General features: G+C 43.0%; 1 protein-coding gene across 4 annotated transcripts in view; it reads right to left on the bottom strand.

The window, feature by feature from the left end:
- Positions 1-253: 253 nt before the first annotated feature.
- letm1 (leucine zipper-EF-hand containing transmembrane protein 1) overlaps positions 254-27,125 on the bottom strand; it is a 34,458-nt gene continuing 7,586 nt past the window's right edge. For 2 of the 4 annotated variants that reach the window (XM_056295546.1, XM_056295547.1), the window contains exons 2-14: positions 26,014-26,071; positions 25,143-25,635; positions 19,119-19,262; positions 18,238-18,375; positions 14,284-14,487; positions 13,489-13,608; positions 12,569-12,700; positions 11,849-12,007; positions 9,311-9,445; positions 5,001-5,135; positions 4,306-4,499; positions 1,727-1,883; positions 254-960 (exon numbers count right to left, since the gene is read on the bottom strand). In XM_056295546.1, coding sequence (XP_056151521.1) covers positions 808-960; positions 1,727-1,883; positions 4,306-4,499; positions 5,001-5,135; positions 9,311-9,445; positions 11,849-12,007; positions 12,569-12,700; positions 13,489-13,608; positions 14,284-14,487; positions 18,238-18,375; positions 19,119-19,262; positions 25,143-25,635; positions 26,014-26,071 — 2,222 coding nt within the window. In that variant the 3' untranslated portion in view covers positions 254-807. The remainder of the gene's footprint in view (positions 961-1,726; positions 1,884-4,305; positions 4,500-5,000; positions 5,136-9,310; positions 9,446-11,848; positions 12,008-12,568; positions 12,701-13,488; positions 13,609-14,283; positions 14,488-18,237; positions 18,376-19,118; positions 19,263-25,142; positions 25,636-26,013; positions 26,072-27,125) is intronic. The other 2 variants (XM_056295548.1, XM_056295549.1) reach the window with 1 other exon arrangement.

Raw genomic sequence — 27,125 nt, 5'->3', positions numbered from 1 at the left:
GCACCATGTTAGCATCCTATAGCCAGCCTTTGCTACATCACCATGTTACATTCAGACATAAATACTTTAAAAAAATCAAGTTACTACATTTGAATAAAAGGCATGTGTAAAAAAGAAAAGATACTTATGCAACATAAAGCAAACAAAAATGAAAACAAACTGATTGGAATGACCGTGATGAAGATGATTTTTTTTTTTTAAGTGAGTAAAATCTAGAAATGATGTCTCATTTCTCTGGGATGACTACATGAATGAATGAATGAATGAATGAATGAAAGGCAAGATGGTCCACATCAAACTGAAGTATTACCTCCCGATAGGTTTTCAAAAATCCAATTTTGACCACATTTTTCTCCATCATCAAATCGAAGGTCGAAGAGCTGGAGAGCAAACATGTTACAATGCCATTTTGTCCCAAGTATTATTAAATAATTAAGTAATATTACAGAAAAAACCAAGTATATTAACATTGTATTTATACTTATGTGTATCAGTCCAACAGAGATAAATATAGTAGCAATTTTAAGATTTACTGTTTGAATTTGGGTGTTTAATTTAAGAGGGCAACAAGCCCTTTTTCCCTCATCTTTTCTAAAACAAATAAATATCTCTGAGGTCAAATCACAACTTCATAACATTCAGAGGGCAACCCGCTCTCTTGAAATTGCCTAGGCTTGACCGGTCATTCATGGTGGTCCGCTGTCCAGAAGCTCTCTGTTGATGGGGTTTGGGGGGGGGGGGATACAGCCCCATATTTCTCATCGGTCAGCCTTAAAACAAAGCGCCCCACCTTTCATGGTAAACAGGTTAGCAGTTGACTTTAGCTGCCTGCTCCTTCTCAACCTTCTCTTTGGCCTTTTCCTTCTCGATGAGCTTCTCTTCCTTCTGCAGCATCACCATGATGTCAGTCACCTGGGTGGTGGTGATGTCAATGTCCTCCTTGTCAATCAGTTCCACCACCTGTAGTGCACAAAACAAGAGAGGACCTTCACTTGAAGGACTTGTTTCATCCATCCATTATCCAAACCGCTTATCCTGCTCTCAGGGTCGCGGGGATGTTGGAGCCTATCCCAGCAGTCATTGGGTGGCAGGTGGGGAGACACCCTGGACAGGCCGCCAGGCCATCACAAGGCCGACAAACACAAACACACATTCACACCTAGGGACAATTTTGTACAGCCGATTCACCTGACCTACGTGTCTTTGGACTGTGGGAGGAAACCGGAGCACCCGGAGGAAACCCACGCTGACATGGGGAGAACATGCAAACACCACACAGGGGACAACCCGAGACGACCGCCGAGGTTGGACTACCCCGGGGCTGACATGGGTAGAACATGCAAACACCATACAGGGGACGACCTGGGATGACCCCCGAGGTTGGACTACCCCGGGGCTCGAACCCAGGACCTTCTTGCTGTGAGGCAACCACGCTAACCGCTGCACCACTGTGCCGTCCTTATTTCATTCTCCTAAAGGAACACCTGCTTTTAAAAAATGACTGATAGTGAACAATCAAAACGCTTTGTAAAATGAAGGCATATTAAACATTCACACTGAGAAGCATGCCTTGCCCTTTTCTTTTTAAAAAAAAAAGTACTCTTCCTGTGTCTTAGCGGGTGCTTTTGTTCAAAATCAATTCAAAACAACACGCATTGAAGAATTTTCAAAAAGAATATGAAGGCAGAGTAAACGGGCTCTGGTCTCATCGGCGCCTTTGACGTACTTTGATGACGTCGTCAATGTCGATCTTGCCGTCCTTGTTGTCGTCGAGGGCGTCGGCGATGCTTTGCAGCTTGTGCTCCGGAATGTTCTGTATCTGCCGCATGATGCTGATGAGCTCGTCGATGCTGATGAGGTTCTCCCTGAAGGTGTAGAACAGACTGCATACAGGAAACGGTTACTCGGTTTGACAGGAGGTAAAATGGTGGAGAAGCTGGGGGGGGGGGGATCTCCTCAGTCTGGCATGCCCAGGCTTACATGCCGCATTCAAGGTTCCCAGATCATGCCAATCAAAATCGGTCATTTCATTTCCATTCAATTATTTGTGTGGAAACTGGACAAATTTTGCTCCAGAGATAACGCACGCTTGAAATGCAATGCAGCATGGCTAAGATTAAACAATTTCAACTGAATTTTTTTCTTCGAGGTTCTGATAAATTATTCTTGGACAAAATCATTTTTTGATTAAACTTTGCGATAGGAGGAAAGTTATGTCAACTTCTCTACATCCCTGACAAATCAGTGAAGACAGGATGACTGTCTTCTTAAAATTTTCAGATACAGCAAATTTAACTGCATTCTAATGTTATTTCAATCATACATGTGATCAAGATGGAAGTTTAGCAAGGTCAGCGCACAGCAAACTGGTGGGTAGCATCTCAGTTAGAGATCAGGGATGGGAGCTAAAGCTATGGAAGACACACAGCAAAAAAAAAAAACCCTTCAGAATTTCACCAGTTGATGGTTGACAACCCATGATGCAATGTTAGCAAGCCAGCAGCAAATGGGAAGCACTTTACCATCTTTCCGCTTACCTTTTTGTGTCATTATATTTATCAAAGAATAATCTGTGAAATTTTAAATAGATTAGGAACTGTTTTTTAAACTGTAATAACACTTTCCTCTTTTTTTTTCTGGGACAACTTACATGCTTTACTATCTCTCCGCCACCATTTTACAAAGCAATGATGATGTCGATGAGGATGACGATGACAATTGCAAAACTATTTCAATAGAGCGGCTGATAACCTAAGCCCACAGAAATGAATTTAAACACAAACAGAGTTTACTATGCATATACTTTTAAATAAGGATATAATAATCCATCCATCCATCCATTATCCGAACCGCTTATTATGCTCTCAGGGTCGCGGGGATGCTGAAGTCTATCCCAGCAGTCATTGGGTGGCAGGCGGGGAGACACCCTGGACAGGCCGCCAGGCCATCATACAGGGCCGATACACACCCACACACCCACACACACATTCGTACCTAGGGACAATTTAGTACAGCCGATTCACCTGACCTGCATGTCTTTGGACTGTGGGAGGAAACCCACGCAGACACGAGGAGAACATGCAAACTCCACACAGAGGACGACCCGGGACGACCCCCAAGGTTGGACTACCCCGGGGCTCAAACCCAGGACCTTCTTGCTGTGAGGCGACCGTGCTAACCACTGCGCCACCGTGCTGCCCAGGATACAATAGGATATAATAAATTGCCTAATATTTTTCCTGTTTCCAGCTCTCACTCTAACGGAGAGCAATAGTGCCCATCTCTATTCAAAAAGTGACCACCACGACAAATGAATACAGTCAATGAAATGGTGCAAAGCCATGAGAGCAATCAAAGCTGCCTTCTTCAGAGTCACACTGATCAGCCCTGGCTCAAATGGAATTTGAAAATGTGAGCATTATTTTCAATGTATGAGGTGTGCCAGATGGATGGCGTTAACCGCATCAGGATATTTCAGCGAAATCAACTTAAATAAGCCAGTCAAAGAGAAACAAATCTAATTTCCCTTTCAAATAGTCATTCTTTTGTCTTTGCCCCCAGAAATGTGGTGCCCCAGGCTACAAAGGCTTACAATTAATTGTTTAAAGGACTTTTGTTGGGGCGTCCGGGTAGCATAGCAGTCTACTCCGTTGCCTACCAACACGGGGCTCACTGGTTCAAATCCATCCCCATGTTACTTGCGGCTTGGTCCCTACAGACACAACTGGCCATGTCTGCGGGTAGGAAGCCAGATGTGGGTATGTGTCCTGGTCACTACACTAGCGCCTCCTCTGGTCGGTCGGGGCGCCTGTTCAGGGGGGGGGGGGACTGGGGGGAATAGCGTGATCCTCCCATGTGCTACATCCCCCTGGGAAAACTCCTCACTATTAGGTGAAAAGAAGCGGCTGGTGACTCCACATGTATGGTAGTCTGCAGCCCTCCCCGGATCAGCAGAGGGGGTGCAGCAGCAACCGGGGCGGCTCGGAAGAGTGGGGTAATTGGCCAGATACAATTGGGAGGAAAAAAAAAGGGGGGGGGACTGGAAATTGATATATTGCCCATTATAATAGATGATATCAGTGCTACTGATATTACTGTCTTAGAGGGGTTTGCTTATAGCACCACATTAGATGATACAAGGCTTTACTTTCCAAATATCAACATAACAGCAAACATCAAGTAGCCGTCTTCCAAAATCAATACGCATCGTATTAGAATGAGTTCCTTCAAATACCATTTGGAGCCAGGTCTGAAATGTTTCCCCGCTGTGTTTTCAATGAAGAAAAGGCAATTCTTCACTCTTACCCAACAGGTGGAGAGGTTCCGCTGTCCATTTGCCCATCCAGAACCACCTTGTCCTTCTCCAGCTCCCCAATGATCTTGTCAATGCGGTGGATCATGCGGTTGACCCGTTTGGAGAGTCGTTGGCTGGCCTTGGATTCCTCTATTGCCCTCTCCTCGCCAGTTTTGGACAGCTCCTTCTTGATCTCCTCCAGATCCTGCAAAAAAAAAGAAGAAAAGACAAACATGTGCAAGGCACGCCACAGGTAAAGTGTATTATTAGTAATGGCAGTAACAACCTGGTCAGGAAACCAACAATTTCATCATTAAATTCTCCCACATATTACAGAGTTTCACATGCAAACTCGAGTTTCAGAAGTTTGGCTGGCCAACTAACAGACAGTTTGCAGTCTATGGTACAGTGGTTGGTACAGTAGATGAACTTATAAGCTACAGCAAAAATTAGCCAAAACTTCAATTTTCAAACACTGAAACAGTGCTGAACACTGATAAAAAAAATAAAATAAAAAAAGTGGTCATAACGGGTTTAAAAAATTAGGGAAGGCATAACCTTCACTTAACAATCAACAAGAAAATGTGTCTCAGTGAAGGAAGAAACATACACACTCACGCACATCTGGAATATAAAATGAGAATTCGCACAAAACACAATCCTGAGTCGGGCTAGTAAAAAGTAATTGCTAGTGTAAGATAGGCACCTCGTTGTATTCCTGGACATCATCCTTGAGTTCTTCCAGTTCCTCTTTCTCCAGGGTCAAGAGCTTCCTCTGCTCTTTCAGCTTGGAGCAGGCATCGCTCAACATGTCAATCTCCTCTTTGGTGATCTCCTCCCCCTGGAAAGCAAACACATGATTGAGCTTTGCTCCACAATGCCCACACTGAAATCCAAATTTCAAAAAAAACATTTTTTTTCTCGTATTCACAGCACAAGAAGCATAATCCCATATTGTAACTTCTAACCTTCAAAACACTGGATCTTGTATGTTTAAAAGATACTGGCCCGTGTTCATAAAACTTGCCAGTAAGGTTAAGAATGCGGTAGTGGAGAATAGCATGGCAGTAGGCATTTTCCTCATTCATAGAGATGAGATGAGAACCTCACTTTCACCGCTTGCGCTCGACTATACCACCTCATCGTTTCATCCGTTAAACACAATAGCGCTACAAGCAAGGTTTAGTCAGTCTGTGTCAATGCTGTGCTTTGAAATGGGTCTGAGCAGCCGAATTAAGAGGCGACATTTGGCACTACATTTTCAGTTTTCTATGATGGGCCATATTTAAGGGTCAGGTTCCATCTAACTGATTTGGCTTCATGGCAAACAATGTGGTATATCATTGGGAGCGCATTAGGAAGAGGGTGATTTGTTAGAGGAGGAAATACCCAGCAGTTACATTACGAAGACTTTCTGTCCCCAAAGATGACAACGTGCTTTATCAAAAGAGCATTCTGCGGCTGAAAACCAAAAACTTAGATTTGCTTTCACTTTTTAACTGATTTGAGTTGGCCATTCATTGTGGTTGCCCACGGCTGTAGATGATTTGGTGGTGTGTTAAATACGCAACACTTCATTTACATATTGATTTTAATTGGCTTTCAGGGGGGCCACTGCTGATAATGCCATGGTAGAGTGCCTCTGCAGAGTTAGCCACCATAATGGTGTGTTTACCAATTAGTTCAGATTACAGCGCCAAAAGGCGTCCAGGTGGTGTGGCGGTCTATTCCATTGCCTACCAACATGGGGATCGCCGGTTCGAATCCCCGTGTTACCTCCAGCTTGGTTGGGCATCCCTACAGACACAATTGACCATGTCTGCGGGTGGGAAGCCGGATGTGGGTATGTGTCCCGGTTGCTACACTAGCGCCTCCTCTGGTCGGTCAGGACACCTGTTTGGGGGGGAGGACTGGGGGGAATAGCGTGATCCTCCCATGCGCTATGTCCCCCTGGCGAAATTCCTCACTGTCAGGTGAAAAGAAGTGGCTGGCGACTCCACATGTATGGGAGGAGGCATGTGGTAGCCTGCAGCCCTCCCCGGATCGGCAGAGGGGGTGGAGCAGCGACCAGGACGGCTCGGAAGAGTGGGGTAATTGGCCAGATATAATTGGGGGGGGGGGGATTACAGTGCCACAGATTTTATGGGATGAAATGCTGTTACCGACAAGTTTTATGAATAGGGAAATGGGACATTAAGTGCTGAACTTCCAGCAATATCATTTTCCACTTTCCAGTATCATTTTGTGTTACAGAAATGTAATCCCCAGACACCTCCGGAGAAAGGCCAAACACTGCGTTTCTGGAAGCCAGGCGTAGTTAAGCTTCGCAAATACCACAGACAAATAAATATAACACACACGAGTGACCAAACTAACACAAAGACAGGGTCAAAGATGGAGGTAGGAGAGTCCACTGGGCAATAAGACCTGCGCTAGAATAATAACTACCCATAACTCGTTGAAAACAAAATGTGACCGGAGGGAATGCTGAGGAAGCTGAAGGTCTGTCAGGACAGGGGGACGGAACGGTAACCACAGTACGTGACACAACCCTACGGGAACTGACAAGGACAGAGGAATGGGGAGTCCTCACAGGCAAGGGTCATAAAGGATCTGTAAAATATACTGAGTGTTTGTTCTGCCTACTTGGAGCAACAGATGAGATAGTGTTTACCATGTCTGGAAGGACTAGAGGTTACCAATAGCCATCAGCCAAATACTGATATTTTTTCCCCTAGAAAAGGGAATGGACAGTCCGTTTAATTTGGCTATTTGACCCTTTGTTGCAGGGGTAGGGAAGCAGCGAGGACGACAGGTAAAACAATGTGCAGAAGATGCAGGACCTGCATCTCCGGTTCTGATTCTGATTAAAGTCGCTTTCCATTCAGTAGAGTCTGGCTGGCAGCGAATGTGGTAATAGTTGGGTGACTTTTGTTGCCCTTACCAGCCATAGCAATAAGTGGACCGAAACAGTTCTTCAAAACTTCTTAACTTAATATTGTTTAGAATAAGACATCAATCCCTGGAAAATATCTTAAATGGACTTCCAAATACCTCGTATAGTCTAACATACATGGTGTCTTCCTGTGTGGCCACCCACGCTCATCTGGTGCTTCTAAGTAGATTTAAGCAAACACCTAAATTATTTCCTAACACCGTCCAACCCAGCAGTGGGTCCAATAGAGCATTTAGAAAAAAAACGGTCAAATGCAGGAATAAACCAACATGGATGGGGAAACGGGGTCGTTAAGGGGGAGACAGCATTACACCTAACCTGGATGCGCAGTAACGTCTGCCACTGTTCAAACTGCATGATGGAGGAGAAGTGGCAAGTTCATTGGATAAGACAGGTGAGCGACAACAGGAACATGACAGACAGAAGTTGCACAATCTGAATATGGAACAGACAAATGATTCTCCACAAGACGTAGCCTGACAACAGCTTTGAAAAAATTACAGAAAGGTTGAATCAGTTCATCTGGACACAGCGCTTATTGAGAGAAACGTTTCATCACTCATCTAAGTGACCTCTTCACCCTCAACTGACTCCAGGTATCCCCACCCTTATAAACAATACAGTTGCATAACGACCGAAACCAATGATCAGTTTCATATGCAAATAGGCGTGACCATTAACTACAGTTTCAATGGCCATTCGCAGATTGGGGAATAGTTGCAATCACAGCATTGTAAAAGATGTACACTTAGCCGCCCCCCCCCCCCCCGGTTCAGAGATTGTCGTTCCCTCTTCACATAGATGGCCTCCTTGACTCCCCGTTCAAACCAGCGTTCCTCCCTATCAAGGATGGGCACATCCTCATCCTTGAAAGCATGGCCACTGGCCTGTAGATGGATGTAGACTGTGGAGTCCTGGCCTGACGTGTTAGCTCTTCTGTGTTGACCCATCCTCTTAACCAGCGTCTGTTTGGTTTCCCCGATGTACAAGTCACGGCAATCCTCCCGGCAATTAACAGCGTAAACTCACTATACTGCTGTGTTTGTGCCGGGGGACCCGATCCTTGGGGTGGAATAAGAGTACATCTGTCGCCATCTTATAATGCTGTGATTGCAACTATTCCCCAATCCTTTGTGAATATGTGCTCTTTCATGTCCATCTACCTCAGGCATCTATGTAAGTAACCTGCTAACATCTATTTCGGCAGCTCTGATATATTCTCTGCACCATTGCATTTAATCACCTCTTATTTCACTTATATATAGTCAAACCTTGTGTATATATCTGAAGATTGTTGTGTTGTAGTGTTGTTATTCTATGTTAAGTACACTGACAGCCACGAAACCAGAGTCAAATTCCATGTAGTGCAAACCTACATGGCCAATAAACATGATTCTGATTCTGATAGTAAACATGGCCATCGAAACTGTAGTTAATGGCCACACCTATTTGCCTATGAAACCAATCGTTAATTTCAGTCATTATGCAACTGTGCTGTTTGCAAGGGTGGGGATACTTGCAGTCATTTGAGACTGAAGAGGTCACCTGGATGAGTGATGAGATGTTTCTTGCACGAAGCGTTGTGTCCAGATTAACCGATTCACCTTTCTGTAATTTCCTCACCTGGATTATTGAGCATGCATAAAGACAGCTTTTGGGGGAAAAAGAAGCTTATTTGGTGCTTTCAGTAAGTAAAAGTAATAGACAAAAAGTATGCAAACAAAATATGGTTTCTTACAGTTAGGCTGGAAAAACACTATTAGTTCTTGAACACAACGATTTCAAACCTAGAACTTTTTTTTTTTACCATGTTTTACCAAAAGGGGGCATGCTTTCGACCAAAGAGTACCAGGAACAAAGTGCCAAAGGTGGTGTTCAGTTCAAATTTTATATATCAGGCTTTCTTAGGAAGCCATAAAAAAGGACACTCCCTTGTGATTTATGTGCTACGCAGCTAATTTGCTTTGAATCTTTTTTAAAAAAAACCCTCTTGTCGAGAGTATTTTGCTTTGGTGATCATTTTGAAAACCAAGTATAAACTGTGTATTTACAGGCATTACCTTGACTCCCTCCAGGACAGGCGCTGTGTCTCTGAGTGTCTCTGAATGAACAGCCACATCAACACCAGACAAGGCCGGCTCTTCATCTCCCTGGGCCATCTTGGCCCTCTCCACATCCTGCTCAAGCTCACCCTCCTGCCATCACAAGAATGAATGCCTTTATAAGTCGGTTTCAGTAGCTGTGCTTACATATTAACGTGTTCAGTATTAGATTAGATAGGATTGTTTTATTAGCCCCACGACCGAGGCCATACAGTACACATTAAACTCTGCAGCACAACACATACATGGACAGCAGACACTCCACATATTATCACGAACAATAGTTACACAATAGCAGAAACAAACATATCACACACAACAATAGGGAGAATGGTGGTATGCATGACAATGGTGTGTGAGGAGGGGACAATAGAGATGAATTCAGAGTCCTGGTAGCTAGGGGGAAAAAAGCTGTTTGTGAAGCATTTAGTCTTAGTGGACAGTGATCTGTAGCGCCTCCCTGAGGGAAGGAGCTGGAAGAGGTGATGAGCAGGATGTGAGGGGTTGGAGATGATCTTCTTTGCTTGCTTTACAGTCTGGTGAGTATGTAGAGATTCAACTGAGGAGGGTGGGTTGCCTATGATTTTGGATGCCTTGTGGAAAATCCGCTCCAGTTTTTTCCGTGTTTGACTAATTGCTTGCTGACAGTTAAAGTTGCTCAAAAGTATAAATGTGGATGGTTGTTCCTTGCCAATAACAAAGAAACAAGGGAGTTTTGACCCATTTTAGCTAATCAAAGAAAGTTAAATCCATTCATCTAGACACAGCGTTTATTGAGATAAATGTTTCATCACTCATCTAATGCCCCTTTTCCACCGCATGGTACTACCTCGACTCAACTCTACTCACTTTTTTTTGGTTTTCCATTGGTCAAAAGTTAGGGATAGTACCTGGTACCAGGTAAAAAAAATTTTTTTGGTACCACCTCCGTCGAGATTCCAAGTGAGCTGAACCGATACTAAAAAGCAACATGAAAATATCATTATACGACTATGGCCGGACTCGATGAAGCAGCAATCATTGGCAACGCTGTCTTCGGGAGGGGGGCGGAGTCGGCTTGTGTTCGTCATGTGAATGCGTCTCTGTGTGTGTCGGAAAAACAGTGGTTTGGCTTGGATTCGCCTTGTCACGAAAGTGGGGAGGCGCTTTCCTTCGAGACTGCCGGCCGGAGAGATGCAGTTGGCGAATGCATGCAATACGAGGGTGGGTGTTTGAATTAAAATAGGGATCAATTGGCCACTAAATTGGGGGGAAAAAGGGAAAAATCAGAAATAAATTTAAAAAAAAAAAGAAAATATCATTATAAATAAATAAATAAATAATATATATATATATATATATATATATTTATTTAAATATGAACAAAATCTTATAAATAAATAAAAATGTTTACATTTAAATATAAATAAAATATAAATCAAAATAAATAATATATAAACAAAAATATAAATAAAATGTATTTATATTTATTTAAATATAAATAAAATCTGACCACTGATTGGTCAGAGAGAAACTGAACAGCTCTGTTTATAACCAGGAAATGCCAGAGCGAGTCTCATGAAACTTGTATTATAGTTGATTATCTATGTAAAAAAAAATTTTTGTCAGCGAATCTCTTAGTTACACTAATATTGCTCATGTGAAGCACACATTTAGAGTTGATCTTGATTTTTTTGAGAATAAAACACTTGTGTGGGGCGCTGGTAGACAAGGGAGGAAAACTAGTCAACACGCTCACAAATGACCAGCGGGGCTTCGCCGTGAAGGGATACTATCTGCAGTGGAAAACGAAATCCCAAAAAGTAAATCGAGCAGAGTCGAATAGAGTAGAGTTGAGTTGAGCCAGTACCATGCAGTGGAAAAGGGGCATAAATGACCTCTTCAGTCTCAACTGACTGCAGGTATCCCCACCCTTATAAACAATACAGTGGCACAATTACCAAAAACAATCCATTTCATGTGCAAATTGCTGTGAGCATTATCATGAGTTTCCATGGCAATGTGTGTTATTCACAGAGGACTGAGGAATGGTTGCAATCACAGCAATTTCACGGCAATTTGCATGCCAAGCTTATGGTTGGTTTTGGTCGTTATACCACTGTATTGTTTATAAGGGTGGGGATACCTGCAGTCAGTTGAGACTGAAGAGGTCACTTAGATGAGTGATGAAACGTTTCTCTCTCAATAAATGTTGTGTCCAGATGAACTGATTCAACTTTCTTTGATTTTCTTACCTGGATTGTTGAGCATGCAATGATTTTCCATACGACATGACATAAATGTATCTCTAGTGACCATTTCTCCAACTGCTGATGGTGTGTGTTGTGATGGGCCCTTGGAGATAGATTATGTGGACTATAATAGATCAGTACCTCTTAAAATCAATTCGCTCAGGGGGATGAATAATGTTGATCTTACATTACTTCATATCTTGGTACATCTACATTGCCTTCTGCAGCATTACAGACAAGGTTGAATTCAGCCATTGGTTTTTACCTTGGTAGCCTTTTCAGCAGCATCAGCCAGTCTCTCCAACTCCCTGTCCTTGTTATCCTGGCGTATGGCTGCCTCCTCCTTCAGCGTGGTCTCAAGCTTGGTCTTATTATCCACTTTGGACAGCTCCATCTCTGCTACCATCACCTGGGCCTCCTTTGTCTAGAGGAAGGAGGGTGGAGGAGAGGAGAGAGGGGAAGAAAAGAGAAGAGAAGAGAAGAGAAGAGAAGAGAAGAGAAGAGAAGAGAAGAGAAGAGAAGAGAAGAGAAGAGAAGAGAAGAGAAGAGAAGAGAAGAGAAGAGAAGAATGTAATGAACCAAGGCCAAAAAAAGAAGTCTTGTGGATCACCTTTAGCACAAAAATTGGGCTATTGGCAAAACTTTCACTTCAATAAACACAAAACTGCACATTTAAAACACTACATGTGCATATTTTTGGCACATTATCACAGTTAGTGTATCACTACACATACCAAGGACAAGTCTATATGTTATCTCGCACCACTCTTACCATAATCATTTTTAGACCACATTTCTTTTAAACATACTTTCCAATTTCTTTTGAGTTAATGTATGTTACTAGTCATGTTGTTTTGACTTCATGCAAAGAACTTCCTTATCTTAACTTTTAAATAAAACGTGTTTTTGTTATTTCTATTATTGTCATTTCACTACACAAAACTACAGAGAACTCACCATATCCAGGCTATAAGCTGTTACATACCATTATCTCAGGAAGGGTCTGCAGGGTGGTCTTGAGTTGGTCAGCTGGGGAAAGCGTGTCAGGGAGGAACATAGCTCTGGACAGTAGCAGCAGAGAGGTGGGGATGTGCTGGTTCAGATGCAGTTCAAGCCACTGTAGAGGAGGACAATACGACAGACTTTAGGTAAGGTTTGCTACTGTAAGTCTTTTAGATATTAGGGTTTAACTCTGTGACCTATTATCATTACCTATTATGTGATGGATTAATCACCATCAGTTGATCAGACACATGGAGCCATTTGATTGAAGACTATTGGGTTTATTTGACAAGGAAACATTATGGCAGCCATGAAACATTAGCATACTGGTACTAAAAAATTATTATGACGGGTAAAGAAATAGAACACTGTTTGAAGATTATGAGATGGTAATACTAGCCTTGAGAGGGGGACTAATCTCATGAGCCCACCACAATGAATTGGATCGGGCCTGCCTCTAATTGACAGCAATTTCAAAAAGGTGTATCCTTCCAAAAAGTGAATGGTCCAGTCACGGTTTAGGAGGAGACTAATCCAATGGTCCAATGTACTTGAGATGCACATTGCGCACTGTGCCTGTGTCATGTGATTCCTTGTTTGATGATACGGCTTGATCAAGTCAACGCAATTCACCCTACCATTCAACAACATCACCACTGCTGTTGACAATACTGCTGGGCTCTCAATAAGAAGGAGGTCAGACCAAGTCTCACAGAAAGATCAATGTGATCAACTCAGGAGACTGCTCTGGTCACCGAGGCTAAAATAATAACACAAAGACATAAAACAAGCACACTGCATTGACAGTGTCCTCTTTGGATTCATGTGATTGTTCCTCAGTAACACAAGATGACACAGAACAAGAGGAATGTTATTTACAAAACAAACTGCAGTTTTCCTCACCTGGCTGAGCTGTTCTCTCAATCGCTCCTCCGTGACTCCCAAAGATCTCATCCCTCTGACGCGACACGCAGCCTGGACCTCGTTCACATTCAGGCTCTCCACCCCCTCCTCTGCTATCAGCTGGAGAGACACAGACCGTGTTTTAAACAGAGCTTGTAGCTTGGAGGTCAAAACACTTTCAGTTCAGTAATTCTAAGACAGGAAATGAAACCCGTTCACAAATAACAAGTGTCTGAATAGACCAAGAATGGCAAGCGGCTTCAATCCACTGTAAATTAATTGTGTCTAGTCACCTTCCTACTGCGCCAATAAATGGACGGCAAAAAAAAAACAAAAAAACAATAAAAGTTATGAGTGAGTCGATTGCAGATGCTAATCGTCTGATTCATAGCTTTCTATGTTATCACTCTTTATAAAGTGGGCGTATGAAGACAATTTATAACAGCTTCTTTGTGATAGCCACGACTAAGATGAAGAGAACATTAGGCCTATCACCCCTGATCTATATTTTATCTTGTTTTTATTCACAGAGGACCACAAAGAGTGACAGGAGAAAGGCTTTAAAGAAAGATTGGATGCCACACATCATCTCAGCCCTCCCTCCAAGGACACTACCATTATATGTGAGAACACATGGTATGTGTGCTTGAGTAGTTGATTGACCAGGATGCCCCCCCCCCATTTTCTTTGTTGCGTTCCACAAATTTTACACTTTCTTTTTCTCGAAATACAAAATCTGTCAAGACAGTCAGGAGATGGAAGATCATTGGAGGGGTCTCAGGAAAACCATCTGACCTTGTCGTCTGCCCGGATGGCCCTGAGCTTCATGATGAGCTGGAAGCGGAGAAAGTTGTTGGTTCCGATGGACTGCAACTCCAGTAGCTTGCACAGCGCCACCAGCTGGGGTCTGGTCAGGTTGTCCAAGGTCAGCTCGTCCTCAAACAGCTTAGAGAACCGGATAATCTCCTCATTACTGGGACGTTCCCCAGAGTCCCGGATCTGCAAGGGCCGACAAATTAGCAATTTTAAATGCATTGGAGAAAAACAAAAGGCTGCCTTATCTGTAACTGACCATTTTCAAAAATTCTCGAAGTTCCACCACCTTTAGTTATTGTTGTCCTGCCAAAGAAAGAAACTACTACTTTGGGTTACTTTAAACTTCAATTTCATTTCAACAAGATAAGCGGACTTAACCAACTGCAGCCAACTTATCTTTGAGCAGATGCAAGTGTACCTGTTGATGGTTATGCTCTTCCACAAGATTTATGCCACAGAAAATACATGAAGGTTGTGTTTTGGCTTGGAAAAAGGAATGAATAGTATAATGCCCTCCACTTTGGCAGCACAGTGTACCAAGGGTTAGCACTGTTTTTAATATCCGATTTCTTTTGGTTTGGTGGGCGGCCTGTAGGCTATGCTAAAAGCCTGCAGGTTGCCTCACCATTTTATGTCTTGTCTATCTGTGTTTTCACAATTGATTTCTTTGATTTGGTGGGGGGCCTGTAGGCTGGAGGCTATGCTATAAGCCTGCTGGTTACCTCACTGTCTGTGTTTTCATATCTGATTTCTTTGATTTAGTGGGGGGGGGGTCAGTGTGTTGGAGGAATTTCCAAAAGCGCCCTGGATACCTCACTATTACTTGGCTTATTCATTTGTATTTTGCTTGTTTTCTGTTTTTTTTTAAATGTCTTCCCCCTTTTTTCGACCAGGACACACCCACATCTGACTTCCCACCTGCACACACGGCCAATAGTGTCTGCAGGGACGCCCATCCAAGCCAGAGGTAACACCCGGGGATTCAAACTGGCGATCCCCGTGTTGGTAGGCAACGGAATAGACTGCTACGCTACCCGGACACCCATTTTCTCTATGTTCTATGTTGATGGGATATACATACATTGGTTTAAATGTATGCATAACCCACATTCCTGCCTTTTGCAGGATGTTTTACAGCTCTTACAGGACCTGTTTGTTGGTGGCTGTGGTACTTCCACCTTGGGGGTGTTTGCAGCAACGATGACAGCGGGCCATGATGGGTTTGGCCACCTCACTATCAATAGCCACCCCTTGGTCAAGTGCTTCCTGATGGGAGTCCATAGGCTTAGGCCCCCTATTCAATGCCTTATCTCTCAGTGGGATCTGCAGAAGGCTCTGGATGGGTTGGCTGGTCTGCTGTTTGAGCTGCTTGGCCAGGCGGACTTGGAGCTGTTATCTATCAAGACAGTCTTGATATACTTGATAGATACTTGGCTCTTGCTTTGGCCAAGGGGGGGGGGGGGGATCCGTGTGACTTGTCGATACATCCCTTCTGCATGTCTTTCAGTGACAAGGGGTCAGTGGAATTTCGCCCCCCCCATCCTACATCCCTTCTGTATGTCTTTCAGTGACAAGGGGTCGGTGGAACTGCGCCCCAACCAGTCTTTCCCGCCGAAGGTCATCACCACCTCATTCAGGTCAAGAGTCATCCGTCTGTGAGCGTTCTTTCCTCCTCCTCATGCTAACAAGGAGGAGGAGCCCCTCCATACCCTGTGCCCGGTGAGGGGACTCTGTTGTTATGTGGAGTGCTTGGCGATGGTCAGGAAATCCGACAAGACTATTCATCTGCCATAGCGGTTGGGCTCAGGGGGCTCCTCTGTTGGTGCAATGACTGGCCCAATGGATTTGTGATGCAAGCCACATGATTTATGATGATATGGGCCGCTTTGTGCAACTCTCCCAAACTCGATTGGTGCATAATGGAGGATAACTCCTCCCGTCCTTCATCTCTGAGGGCTTTGGTCTGTGCCCCTCTGGCTTCTTGCTGTGCTAAATACATTAGAAATCCAATTGTACTCTCTACTTTGAAAATTTGGAAACAATTTAGGCAACATTTCAAACTTTCTGCCCCCACTCCGTGCAGCCCCATTTGTAATAACCACTTGTTTCCTCCTTCTAATTTAGATACAGCTTTCAATCTGTGGAGAGAGAGAGAGGCCTGGCTCATTTCTCAGATTTATATTTAAAGGGCTCATTCAACACTTTTAATGATCTCTGTTTAAAGTACAATTTACCTCAATCTCATTTGTTCCGGTATCTTCAAGCTCGTAATTACGCTCGCAAACATTTCACATCTTTCCCTCAGTTTCCAGTAGGCTCTCTTGTCTCTAAGGTACGTTCTCTCCAAAGGGCACGTGGCAGATCTCAATTTTAGATGACCTTATATCATCCTCGGATTTGACTTCTATAGCAAGGGTTAGGGGTAGTTGGGAACAGGAGCTAGAACGTGAGGTTACAGATGAATGGTGGGACAGGGCACTAGCCAGGGTCTCCTCTACATCTGCATGTTCCCGTTTAAGATTAATTCAGTTTAAAGTCTTACATAGGATTAATTTTACAAAAGCAAAGCATTGTAGGCTGTTTCCAGGCGTGAGTGATACCTGCGACAGATGTGGCTTATCACCAGTGGATCATAGTCATACGTTTTTTTTCCTGTCCAAAATTAGTTGAGTTCTGGTCCCTTTTCTTTAAGATGACAGGAGAAGCCCTCAAAATTACACTGGATCCCTGCCCCTTGATAGCCATCTTTGGGGTACCCCCTATGCCAACCAGTCTTACCAAGGAAAATTCTGATGTTGTTGCCTTTGCCTCACTCATTGCCTGTAGACGCATTCTGTTACAGTGGAAAAGCCCAAATCCACCTTCCACTACCTCCTGATTAAAGGATTTAATGTCATTCCTCCCTTTAGAGAACTTGAAGTATTCTTTAAGAGGCTCAACTGCTAAGTTCTACAAAAAATGGCAGCCTATTATCTCATATGTAAATTCTCTTACCTCTCTGGGCCCCAACTGATTATCAATGAATCCATTCCTCGGGGTGGGCATCCCGAACATCCTTTTTATTGCACTGACCTCCCTACTTAATTTTATTTCATTTTATCAACTCCCTGTGTGTGTGTGTGTGTGTGTGTGTGTGTGTGTGTGTGTGTGTGTGTGTGTGTGTGTGTGTGTGTCTTATTTACTTATTCAGTTCTTTATGCCTAGTCCTGTGGTTATTTTGGTGAAAGTAACGCAAAAGTAGTGTAATCAGTAACATTACACAGACAATAATATTGTAAAGTAACTTATTACTTTCAAATGAAATTAACTAGTAATATGTAATAATTACATTTGGAAAGTAACTTGCTCAACACTGGTCACTGGGCACTGCACAGCGGCTGCCCACTGCTCCTAGCTACAAGGCTACGAAGGGCTGCAGAGGATGAATTTCCCCACAGGGATTAATAAAAGTATATCTTAAAAAGATTCTTCTTGTTCAGGAAATGAATATGTTTTAGTTTCCCCCCAAAACAACTCTTCACCATTCCCCTTTTTATTCAAACCATTTCTTTCAACTAATTGAGCATTATCTGTTGTGCATTGCATTAAACCGGCTCTCTTGCTGCACTTTGTGAGGTGCCGGAGCATTTTCAGTTGTCAGAGGAAATTGAGATGATTGCTAAACAACATCAACCATTATTTTGCAAACTATCGATTGACACATTAAGAAAACCACACAGAGCTTTGTAAATAGAGGTTATGGAAAGGATTAAACCCAGAAAACAACATGACAGCTTTCCCGTCATACCTTGTTTGCGACAAATATAAGGTATAAACAAAAATCAAATAAGCAAGAAACACTGAGACTTTATAACCCCCATTACTTTACAAACAACAGGACAAAGAAGCGTCTGCATCACCCTCTTTTCTTTTATCTCATGACACTTTACCAACCTTCTGGAAGAAGGTGGAGAACTCTTCAGTGACGTCGCCTTTGGCAGCCTTGTTCCGCAAGGCGATCTCTTCAACTGTGTCCTGGAGGAACTTGGCCATCTCCAATTTGACCCGCAGTTCCTTCTTTAACCTCTCCTCCTAAAGAAAAAAAAGCAACGGGGTAAAGGTTGATTGTGTTGTGTAATGTCATAACATGTTTCTTTCACATTATATATAATCAATAAACAAATTGACTGCTTTCTCTAGCAGTTTTCAGAAACGTTTAACAACATTTAAGACTAACCATATAACAATGGGTGAATTTTTTTTTAAACGTATTATCTGCCAGTTTTGTCTTGTTCAGTTCATTTAATGTGTATATGAGGCTCTGTTGCATTCTTCACAATGTGTCAGTATGTGTTGTAAATTCTATAGGAAGCCCACTAAGTGTGCTATTTGCCATTATCTTGATGGCAATGCCATTGCTATCAAGCTAAGAACCTATGCTTTCATTCTACTCAACAACAAAAAAAGCAATTCCTTCACGGGATATATAAGAAAAAGAACACAAGAAGAAGTGAAACAGTAATGGAAAATAATGTTACATAATAGCGTGTAATGAGCTGAGGTCAAGGTAAAAGAGCAAATGATAAACACTAGGAACAGTGGGTTAGCGATCCAGTTACATCTGTGGTTAAGATTAGGCTGCAAATTGGATTAAGGCTCATGCTAACCCTCATTAGAAAGAGACCGCAAGAGACGTGACCCATTGGGATTCTAGGTGAGAGTTCAAATTAGTGTTAAAAAGCATCAAGTTTTTATTGTGTTTAATGTCAGAGGTGGGTGGTGAAGGATGGGTATGTGCTCTTTTAAGGTGCATCACAATATTCATTTAAACTTACCTTCTTTGACTGTGTCTCAAAGGTGGACGGCAGCATGTTGGGGAAGAGTTTGAGCGCCACAGGAAGCAGGAACTCCATGAAGGGAACGATGATGAACACCAGGAAAGGAAGGAGTCTGAAGACGTCTGCACATGTTCTGAGGAACTGAGAAGAACATTTTTTCCAGAGGATGGCATTAGCTCTGATTCATACATGTTTTCTCTAATTCGGAATGTGCTAAAAGAACTGTCTACAATTATCAATAACCAACTCTCGAAAGTAAGAGATCCTGAAGACATTGGTGCATATTCTGAGGAAACAGAGAAGATATTTTTAAGAACCAGGTATTAGTACCGATTAAGTAATTGTGGACTTGATATGTAAATGCAAGTGTTTGATACAAAAATCTTTTCACAAATAGATTAATACCTGTTTAAAGAGGATAACTTTGGATGAGATGTAGGCCCTGTCCATCTATATTCTCAGTCTAAGTTTCGATTCTAGTTTTCACTAGGCTGTAGTTTGCAAATTCCTCCAGCAGAATGCAGCAGCGAGGAGAACTGGTGGCACGATGGGGGAAAATGTTCTCATCGCTTTGTCCCTTGCTACAATCACCCCACTCAATCCCCTTAATAGCAGTTTCCAGTCAGCACTTTTGACCCCGTGGCTATACATTGCCGGGGCAACAGAAACCTCCCTAATTCACCGGTTTGTTATTTGCATGGTGCTACAGACTACAGTGAACATTCTGCCTCACAAGGCTCACCAACTGTTCACCAGCAGCCATAGAAAGCGACTCAAAAAGGCAAAGACCTGAACAATCCCTCAAAGTGTAGTTGGACCAGGCCAATGCTGGACTTCTTCATTGTACTGCTGCCCGATCACAGCTTTCTGACCATCCCCAAACACAATCAAAACGGCCATCAACAAAGATGCTCCTCAAGGGGGGTGGGGGTTGGGGCAGGGCCACAACACGAGTCCCTCTTTCTCCCCTAGCTCCACCTGCATGTCAGTGGACTAGAGGAGGGTGAAGGATTTAGGCCAGCCTGAGTGAAAAGGCCTTTGTCTGCAGTCCCATTGACATGTATATCATCTCCCAGAGTTCCACATCAAAGAGGGGAGGGGAGGGGTGAAGGGTTAAAATAGAGGCACCCTTGAGCAAAGGCCCGAACGAGTGAGCGAATATGAAAAGAGGGGAGATTAAGGAGGCAAAGCCAGTCCAGGTCAGATGAATGGGACGTGGATGGGGCCAGGGACTTGGGCTCTGAGGGAGTCAGCATGCATTTGAAAAGGTGCAGATGGGGAAGTTGTGTAGCCCTAATGGGAGTGAAATGGCTACCAACATAAGCACAACTGGTAATGTTGGGATGTGGCTTTACTTTCCTGTTGGCATCATCACGTGGCAGGCAACCATCATCTGGAGAGTTATTTCTGTTCTAAGTTATCACTTTGTCTGGCTGAAATATGGACATGTATGGGAAGTTATGCAAAAGACCAGACACACACACGCAGAGTGAGGTGGCGAAATACGAGCCAGAACGCTTACGGTCTTAGCACATTGACAGATTCTCAGACAAGGGCACTAACCCAACCAGCCATAGAAAAACCACCTGCACTTTTTATGGTGTTTACAATATGCCAGTCATGTCTGCTGAGGCTGTACCATCCAACAAACTGTTAACGGTGTGACCTGAGAAGACCACCTGACCTGTCTGGAAAGGCCACAGACAGAGAGATAACCGCAGCCCAGTGCTGGTGTTGAATTACTGAACCAGGCACAGGGCCTCACTTCCAACACAGCCTCTTCTGAATGCAACATGACATGTTGCCCCCCGAAAAAAAACCAAAAAAAAAACATGTACTTCATGAAAGTCATAGAGTGCTCAAGGCTGGACAGTATGTCTTACCAAGGAAAACATGCATCTGAATGTGGAAAACCGACTATGCGATGTGACTGAACCTAAACCGGCTTCTCATGACACTTCCCATTCCTTGTTTTTCCCCTTCCAGCAAGTTGCTTAAGGACAACAGAAATGCTGCTTATGTCGATGTTCCAAAGTTCAGACTTTGGGTGCGTCCCTCACACATTACGTAACAACTTGCAGTCCAGCTGACAGGTGACTACTGTCTTATTCTACAAAGTGCACAGTATTTCCCTTGTAATCAGTGTCAGCTATGTTCCTAGAAAGTAAAATCTACACTGCCTTGCAGTCCTGGTCAGGAGAACGTTTCGCTTTCAGCCCGATCCTTACATTGGCCCCAGTTATGACATTTGCTCAGCTTGCAGCAGTTTAACCACTGTTTTCTTCATAACAGCAAGGGGCTACTGCTGAGTCAATGCAGAGGAAACGGTGGCCAAAGAATGTGTGGATTTCAGCTACCATTATGCCTTAATCTAAAGAAGGTCTAGGTCAGTCAGATTAAAAAACATGTAGCCTAATGCCCTCTCTTAAAACTATAATCCAGCAGTGGAGTCTGTAGCCTGATTAGTGACTAAACATTGTTATGCAGCAACTTTCTATAATTGATCTCATCAGGCGTGAGACACCATGGATTAAATCGTGGCAGAACACGATGTCTGGACATTCTTACCTGAATCCCTGCTCAGAACTCTTGATCTCTAAACATCTACCGATCATCTGCTCTGTAAGCACTTGGGGCAGGAAACAAGGATTACTGGCTATTGACCACATTCACTGAACTCACTGATCAAATATACATGTTCAGATTTGTGGGGGAAAAAAACCCTTTCCAAATATGGCTGGTCACCTGCCAAAAAGGCCTATAGACAAAATTCACCATCAGCTGAGTGATGTTGACTGCAGCCATTTAGTGTCATACAATTGTTATGCGTCAGCTCTGTGATGGACTAGCGGCCTGCCCGGGGTGTCTCCCTGCCTGCCGCCCAGTGACTGCTGGGATAGGCTCCAGCATCCCGCAACCCCAATTGGAATAAGTGGTTTGGATAATGGTTGGATGGATGGATTAATATCTAGGATGACAGTACTGAAGAAAGAATAAGTAAATAAAACTATAGCGCTCCACCCATCAAAACAATAATCATTTGAAAGAGTCACATTTTCCATTGGGGTGAACATGAACTCCTTGGTAGACTTTCCGAGTTATCTCGCACATGGAATAACCACATCTGAGAAACAGCTATTTGCGACTATCCTTTGTTAAGTTAGAGTTCTGTGAGGACAGTTTTAAGAGCTGGTCCTCATATGTGTTCCCAGCATGCTCCTAGTTTGCTGTAGTGTATGTTAACACTTTACACTTCAACATACTAAATACGCACAGTGATTAGCGCGGTCGCCTCACAGCAAGAAGGTCCTGGGTTCGAACCCCAGGGTTGTCCAACCTTGGGGGGGGGGGGGGGTCATCACAGGTCATCCTCTGTGTGGAGTTTGCATGTTCTCCCTGTATCTGCATGGGTTTCCTCTGGGTGCTCTGGTTTCCTCCCACAGTCCGAAGATATGTAGGTCAGGTGAATTGACCATACTAAATTGTCTCTAGGTGTGAATGTGTGTGTGTGTGTGTGTGTGTGTGGGCCCTGTGATGGACTGGCAGCCTGTCCAGGGTGTCTCTCTGCCTGCTGCCCAATGACTGCTGGGATAGGCTCTAGCATACCACGACCCTGAGTAGGATAAGCGGCTTGGATAATGGATGGATGGACGGATGGACATACTAAATACATAGATTTACTTCTGCGCTACAAGATTTACTTAAAACTCTGCTACCTATTGCCACACAAGGGTAATTGTTAATGGAATTGACACTGTTTATCTATGTTACAGTAATGTAATTAGTGTAGGCTCAACATTAGATTGTGGGCCTAATTAGACTAAATCGCTGACAAATTGTATTAGACTTAACTAGATCGTGTTAGGCTGAATACCATTACAAACCTGAGAAGGAATAATATATGGATAAAAAGTTAGCGTTTTTCTTTTTTCTTTCATTTGCTTTATTACATTGCAAATATCTTAATAGTTCATCCAATATTAGCTACATACAACTCTGGGCGCCAATAGATTCTTGTTACATTTATGGCAGTGATTTACTGAAACTTGACAGAAGCAGCCTTGTGATGGTACGGGCCCAAGTCCCTGGTCTGGATATCAAAATATGTGAGAGTAAAGTAACTCATTAACATTGTTGTACCCTTGAAGGACAGTTCCATTTCCTTCACAACTTGGGTCTTATTTTCATAATATTTGCCATTGTGCACATTGGTCATGACACCATTTTACTCACCAGCTTCAGTGTTTAGATTTTGGATACGAGCCCAGGCGCTGAAAACGTCTTTACAACAGCGTATTGTGAGGCAATGGAACAGGAGTATCAGGCATGTTTCAACACGCCAACATAACCCAATTATCTAAGCCACATACTTGGATGTGCAGACTTAAGTGCGAGTTGAAAGTTACCTTAAATGTCCAATATCATCAGTGATCGATCCGTTACTGAGCTACTTCCTGGTTCAACTCACAAGAATGACCAGCTTTTACTTACTGTAAGTAGTAGTACTTATTGAGTAATTACCCAGCCAGTGCAACCGAGAAAGTTATCAATAATTGGAAATCATGTACATAGTCTAATTGAGGCACTAAGGTTTTATTTGTTGTTTTTATTATCGAAAGGAATGGTTAAAGGCTTGTGTTCAGTTCCCCCGTAAGACACTGTTGTAAAAGTGATGTCTGGCTGTGATCCCGTGTCCAAAATCTCGAAAATGAAGCCAGTGAATTAAAAGATATCTTAACTGATATGCACAATGGCAAAAACTGTGAATATATGACTCAGGTTGTAAAAAAAACCCAGAATAATCCTTTAAGAGACTCTTAAGCCAACTGCTTCAGTTGAGCTCCCTATTGGACTGCAGCAAATCCAAGAGTGACTGTGTGGACTTCATGAACGTGAAGTAGGACAGTACTTAAAGAGGCCTAATGCATAGCAAAGCCCTTTCAAGGATGATGAAAATATCTCACCAACGGACAAAAATGCTTCAAAGATTCAAGTGTTAGGTTGAAAATACATTAACATGTCCGAGTACAAGCTTTAAACTAATTGCCTGTTCCTTCTCTATTAAAGTGGCAGTAGACAACTTTTTTTGCTTTAACTTGTCATTATGAAGTCAGTGTTGACTGCAGTGTAATTGCTATAGAATAATAACACCGTTGGTATTTTGATTGGTTCCCTATAAGCCTCGCTTTCACTGTGCCATTCTGTCTGCCACCTCGCGGGAAAATGAAGGCTCGATTTACGGCACAAGGGAAGGCGTCAACCATTGTGCAACCAAAATATTCTTTCTACTGGATCAGTAAGTAAACACAACCTGCCTACTACAGGATGTTATACACTGCCTTTATCATAGCACTGAGATCAGGGTTTCTAGTGCAAATTGAGATTCTTACTGCTGTTTACTGCTTTGGACAGTAGCCAGGCGATCCAGCTGTCTTTGCAACAGTGGCGCAAACAATATAAACATTTGGAAATGCTAAGGGGAAAAGTTGAAAAGTTGTCTTCAGATGCTTTAATTGAATGAATTCAAAGAATGTTAAATTCTTTACTCAATGGCACATTATTTTAATATTTAATTTTATGTGGGGCGGCACAGTGGCACATTGGTTAGTGATGTCGCCTCAAAGCAAGACGGTCCTGGGTTCGATTCCTGGCCAGCCATACAGGGTCCTTTCTGTGTGGAATTTGCATGTTCTCCCTGTGTCTGCGTGGGTTTCAGGGGAGCTTTGCTTTCCTCCAACAATCCAAAGACATGTAAGCCAGGTGAATCGGAGACACTAAATTGCCCCTAGGTGTGAATGTGTACATGAATGTATGTCTGCCCTATGATGGACTGGCGATTTGCCCAGGGTGTTTCCCTGCTTTCTGCCCACTGAGCACTGGGAAAGGCTCCAGCACCCAGAGATCCTAATTAGGATAAGCGGCTTGGAAAATTAATGAATGAATAAATTAACTATTTTAATTTCAACTGTAGGTTCAACATCATGTAGTGGGCCTAACTAGACTGGACATTGTCGGCCTCACCTGTCTCCTCTCCCGGCGAGACAGGGTGTGTCCGTTTAGTACCCTCCACAGCATGCGCCCGGCGATGGTTGTGTCGATCCACAGCAGCCTGAAGCCGTGATAGTAGTGCTTGATTTCATCTACCACCCGCTGCCTGAGGGTTCTTCTCACGGGCTCTGCATCCAGCGTGGGGCTATACACCGGCCCACCCTCCTCCAGTTTCTTGTTCTTGTCCTTCAGCGAACGCAGTGATTTCTCAACCTTGGAGTCATCCCACCTACGCCTTGTGGTATGTATCCACCGTACACCGTGGATGTCCTGCGGCCGTGTTATCATCCACGGGCCCCCTGTTGTGATGGCCGGGTACGGTGAAGGGGAGGCCCCCACCACAAAAGCGCAGTAGGGTCGCTGCGAGTCCAGGCTCTGGAAGGAGCCCACGGAGCTGTCTGACCACTGGAACAAAGGGCCGAATGAAGACACAGTGGCAAGGCTGCAGAGTTGGAGCCCGTCAATTCTAGAGGGCAAAACAAAAATCAGAGCAAGTAGAAAAAAGGTGGATACAACAAGCATCAGCAGCGTAAGTTAAATAAAGACACTCTTTCCAAAATTACACATCTAGGATATGGACACAAAGTGACACCCTCTTAGAAAATGACAGCAGAAAACTAAACCAAAGCATTTCTTAAAATAAGAGGAAGAATTTCAGTGCTTGGTTGACAAACATTTTGACAGACTGTATCCTAAATAATATAAAAATACTGAATGATGAGCAATAGGTGCTTTTCTCTTTTTTTTACATGGAAGAGTAATGTTTTGGACTAGTAGATCTTTGCTGACATCATTTAGATCTTGTGAGCTGTCATCAGTGAGACCCTCTTTGTAATTGACTTACTTTTGACTGGAGAGTCTAAGTGCTGTGCAGTTGAAACAGGCACCATCTTGTAGTTTCCCTGGAAGGAAGGCAAACAACATGAGCGGCTGTGCAATGATAAGCCATTACACACACACACACACACACACACACACACACACACACACACACACACACACACACACACACACACACACACACACACACACACACACAAAAGGGATCAAACAAGTCTTCCAGTTCTGCCTCCAATGATTTACATAGTCAGCTGTAACATCAGCAACAACTCAGACTGCCTTTGGGGAATGCTTTATGAAATATGAAATAATATTATTGTCAGGGAATTTTACACAATATCGATATCCATATCACAGTATCAGCATACATATACAAAAATATCATGCTTGAGGTTCATCACTTTGAACTATTCAGAAATGTAAAGTAAATCAAACCAGAACTCGCTTCCAAATAATACACCCTCAAATATTTCACACCTCATTTTGTGAGAAATGTATGGTAATAGATTCTCATTAACATTAATTTAGACAACAAAATTATATATGACAATATCTGAATTTCACCCCAATTCAATACCACTGACAGACAATTAAAAGTAACAAGGAAATATTGCCAGCCCTTCCTTTGCATCATATTTAACATATTTATATCATAAATATATAGATCAAAACATATTTAGTAAAAGTCACTTCTACTTTGTTCTGTTGGCTCTGGCCTCTTTCTCAGCGGTAAAGCTTTATTCATTTGAGGTTTGAGTCTGCAATAACAGTCTAAGAAAAAAAATGTAAAACAAGTCAGCAAGCAAGCCAACAAAAACAGGCAAACGAAGAAAAAAAATGCGAAAACTTTTTTGGCATCTCAAATCACATGGTCTGGTCAAGTACTTTTTCCCCACAGCTGAATTTGTTTTTGCAGAACCCTTTTTTCATTCATTTCTTTCATATTTCATGTTTTATTCGTTCCTATACGTCTTTTTTAACCATCTATAAAATGCTTTACAAGTTTTTGAACAAGCCTATTAATTGTAAAAAAATGTGTAACGTCTATTTGTAGTCGTGTCTTGTGACCAAGACATTCACACCCATGGAGAGGCCTGGAGAGGGAGTCCCAAAGCC

Source organism: Lampris incognitus, chromosome 16, assembly GCF_029633865.1.
Source record: "Lampris incognitus isolate fLamInc1 chromosome 16, fLamInc1.hap2, whole genome shotgun sequence".
Classification (NCBI taxonomy): domain Eukaryota; kingdom Metazoa; phylum Chordata; class Actinopteri; order Lampriformes; family Lampridae; genus Lampris; species Lampris incognitus.
The sequence above is the reverse complement of the archived record's forward strand: the minus strand, read 5'-3'. Positions and strand labels throughout refer to the sequence as shown.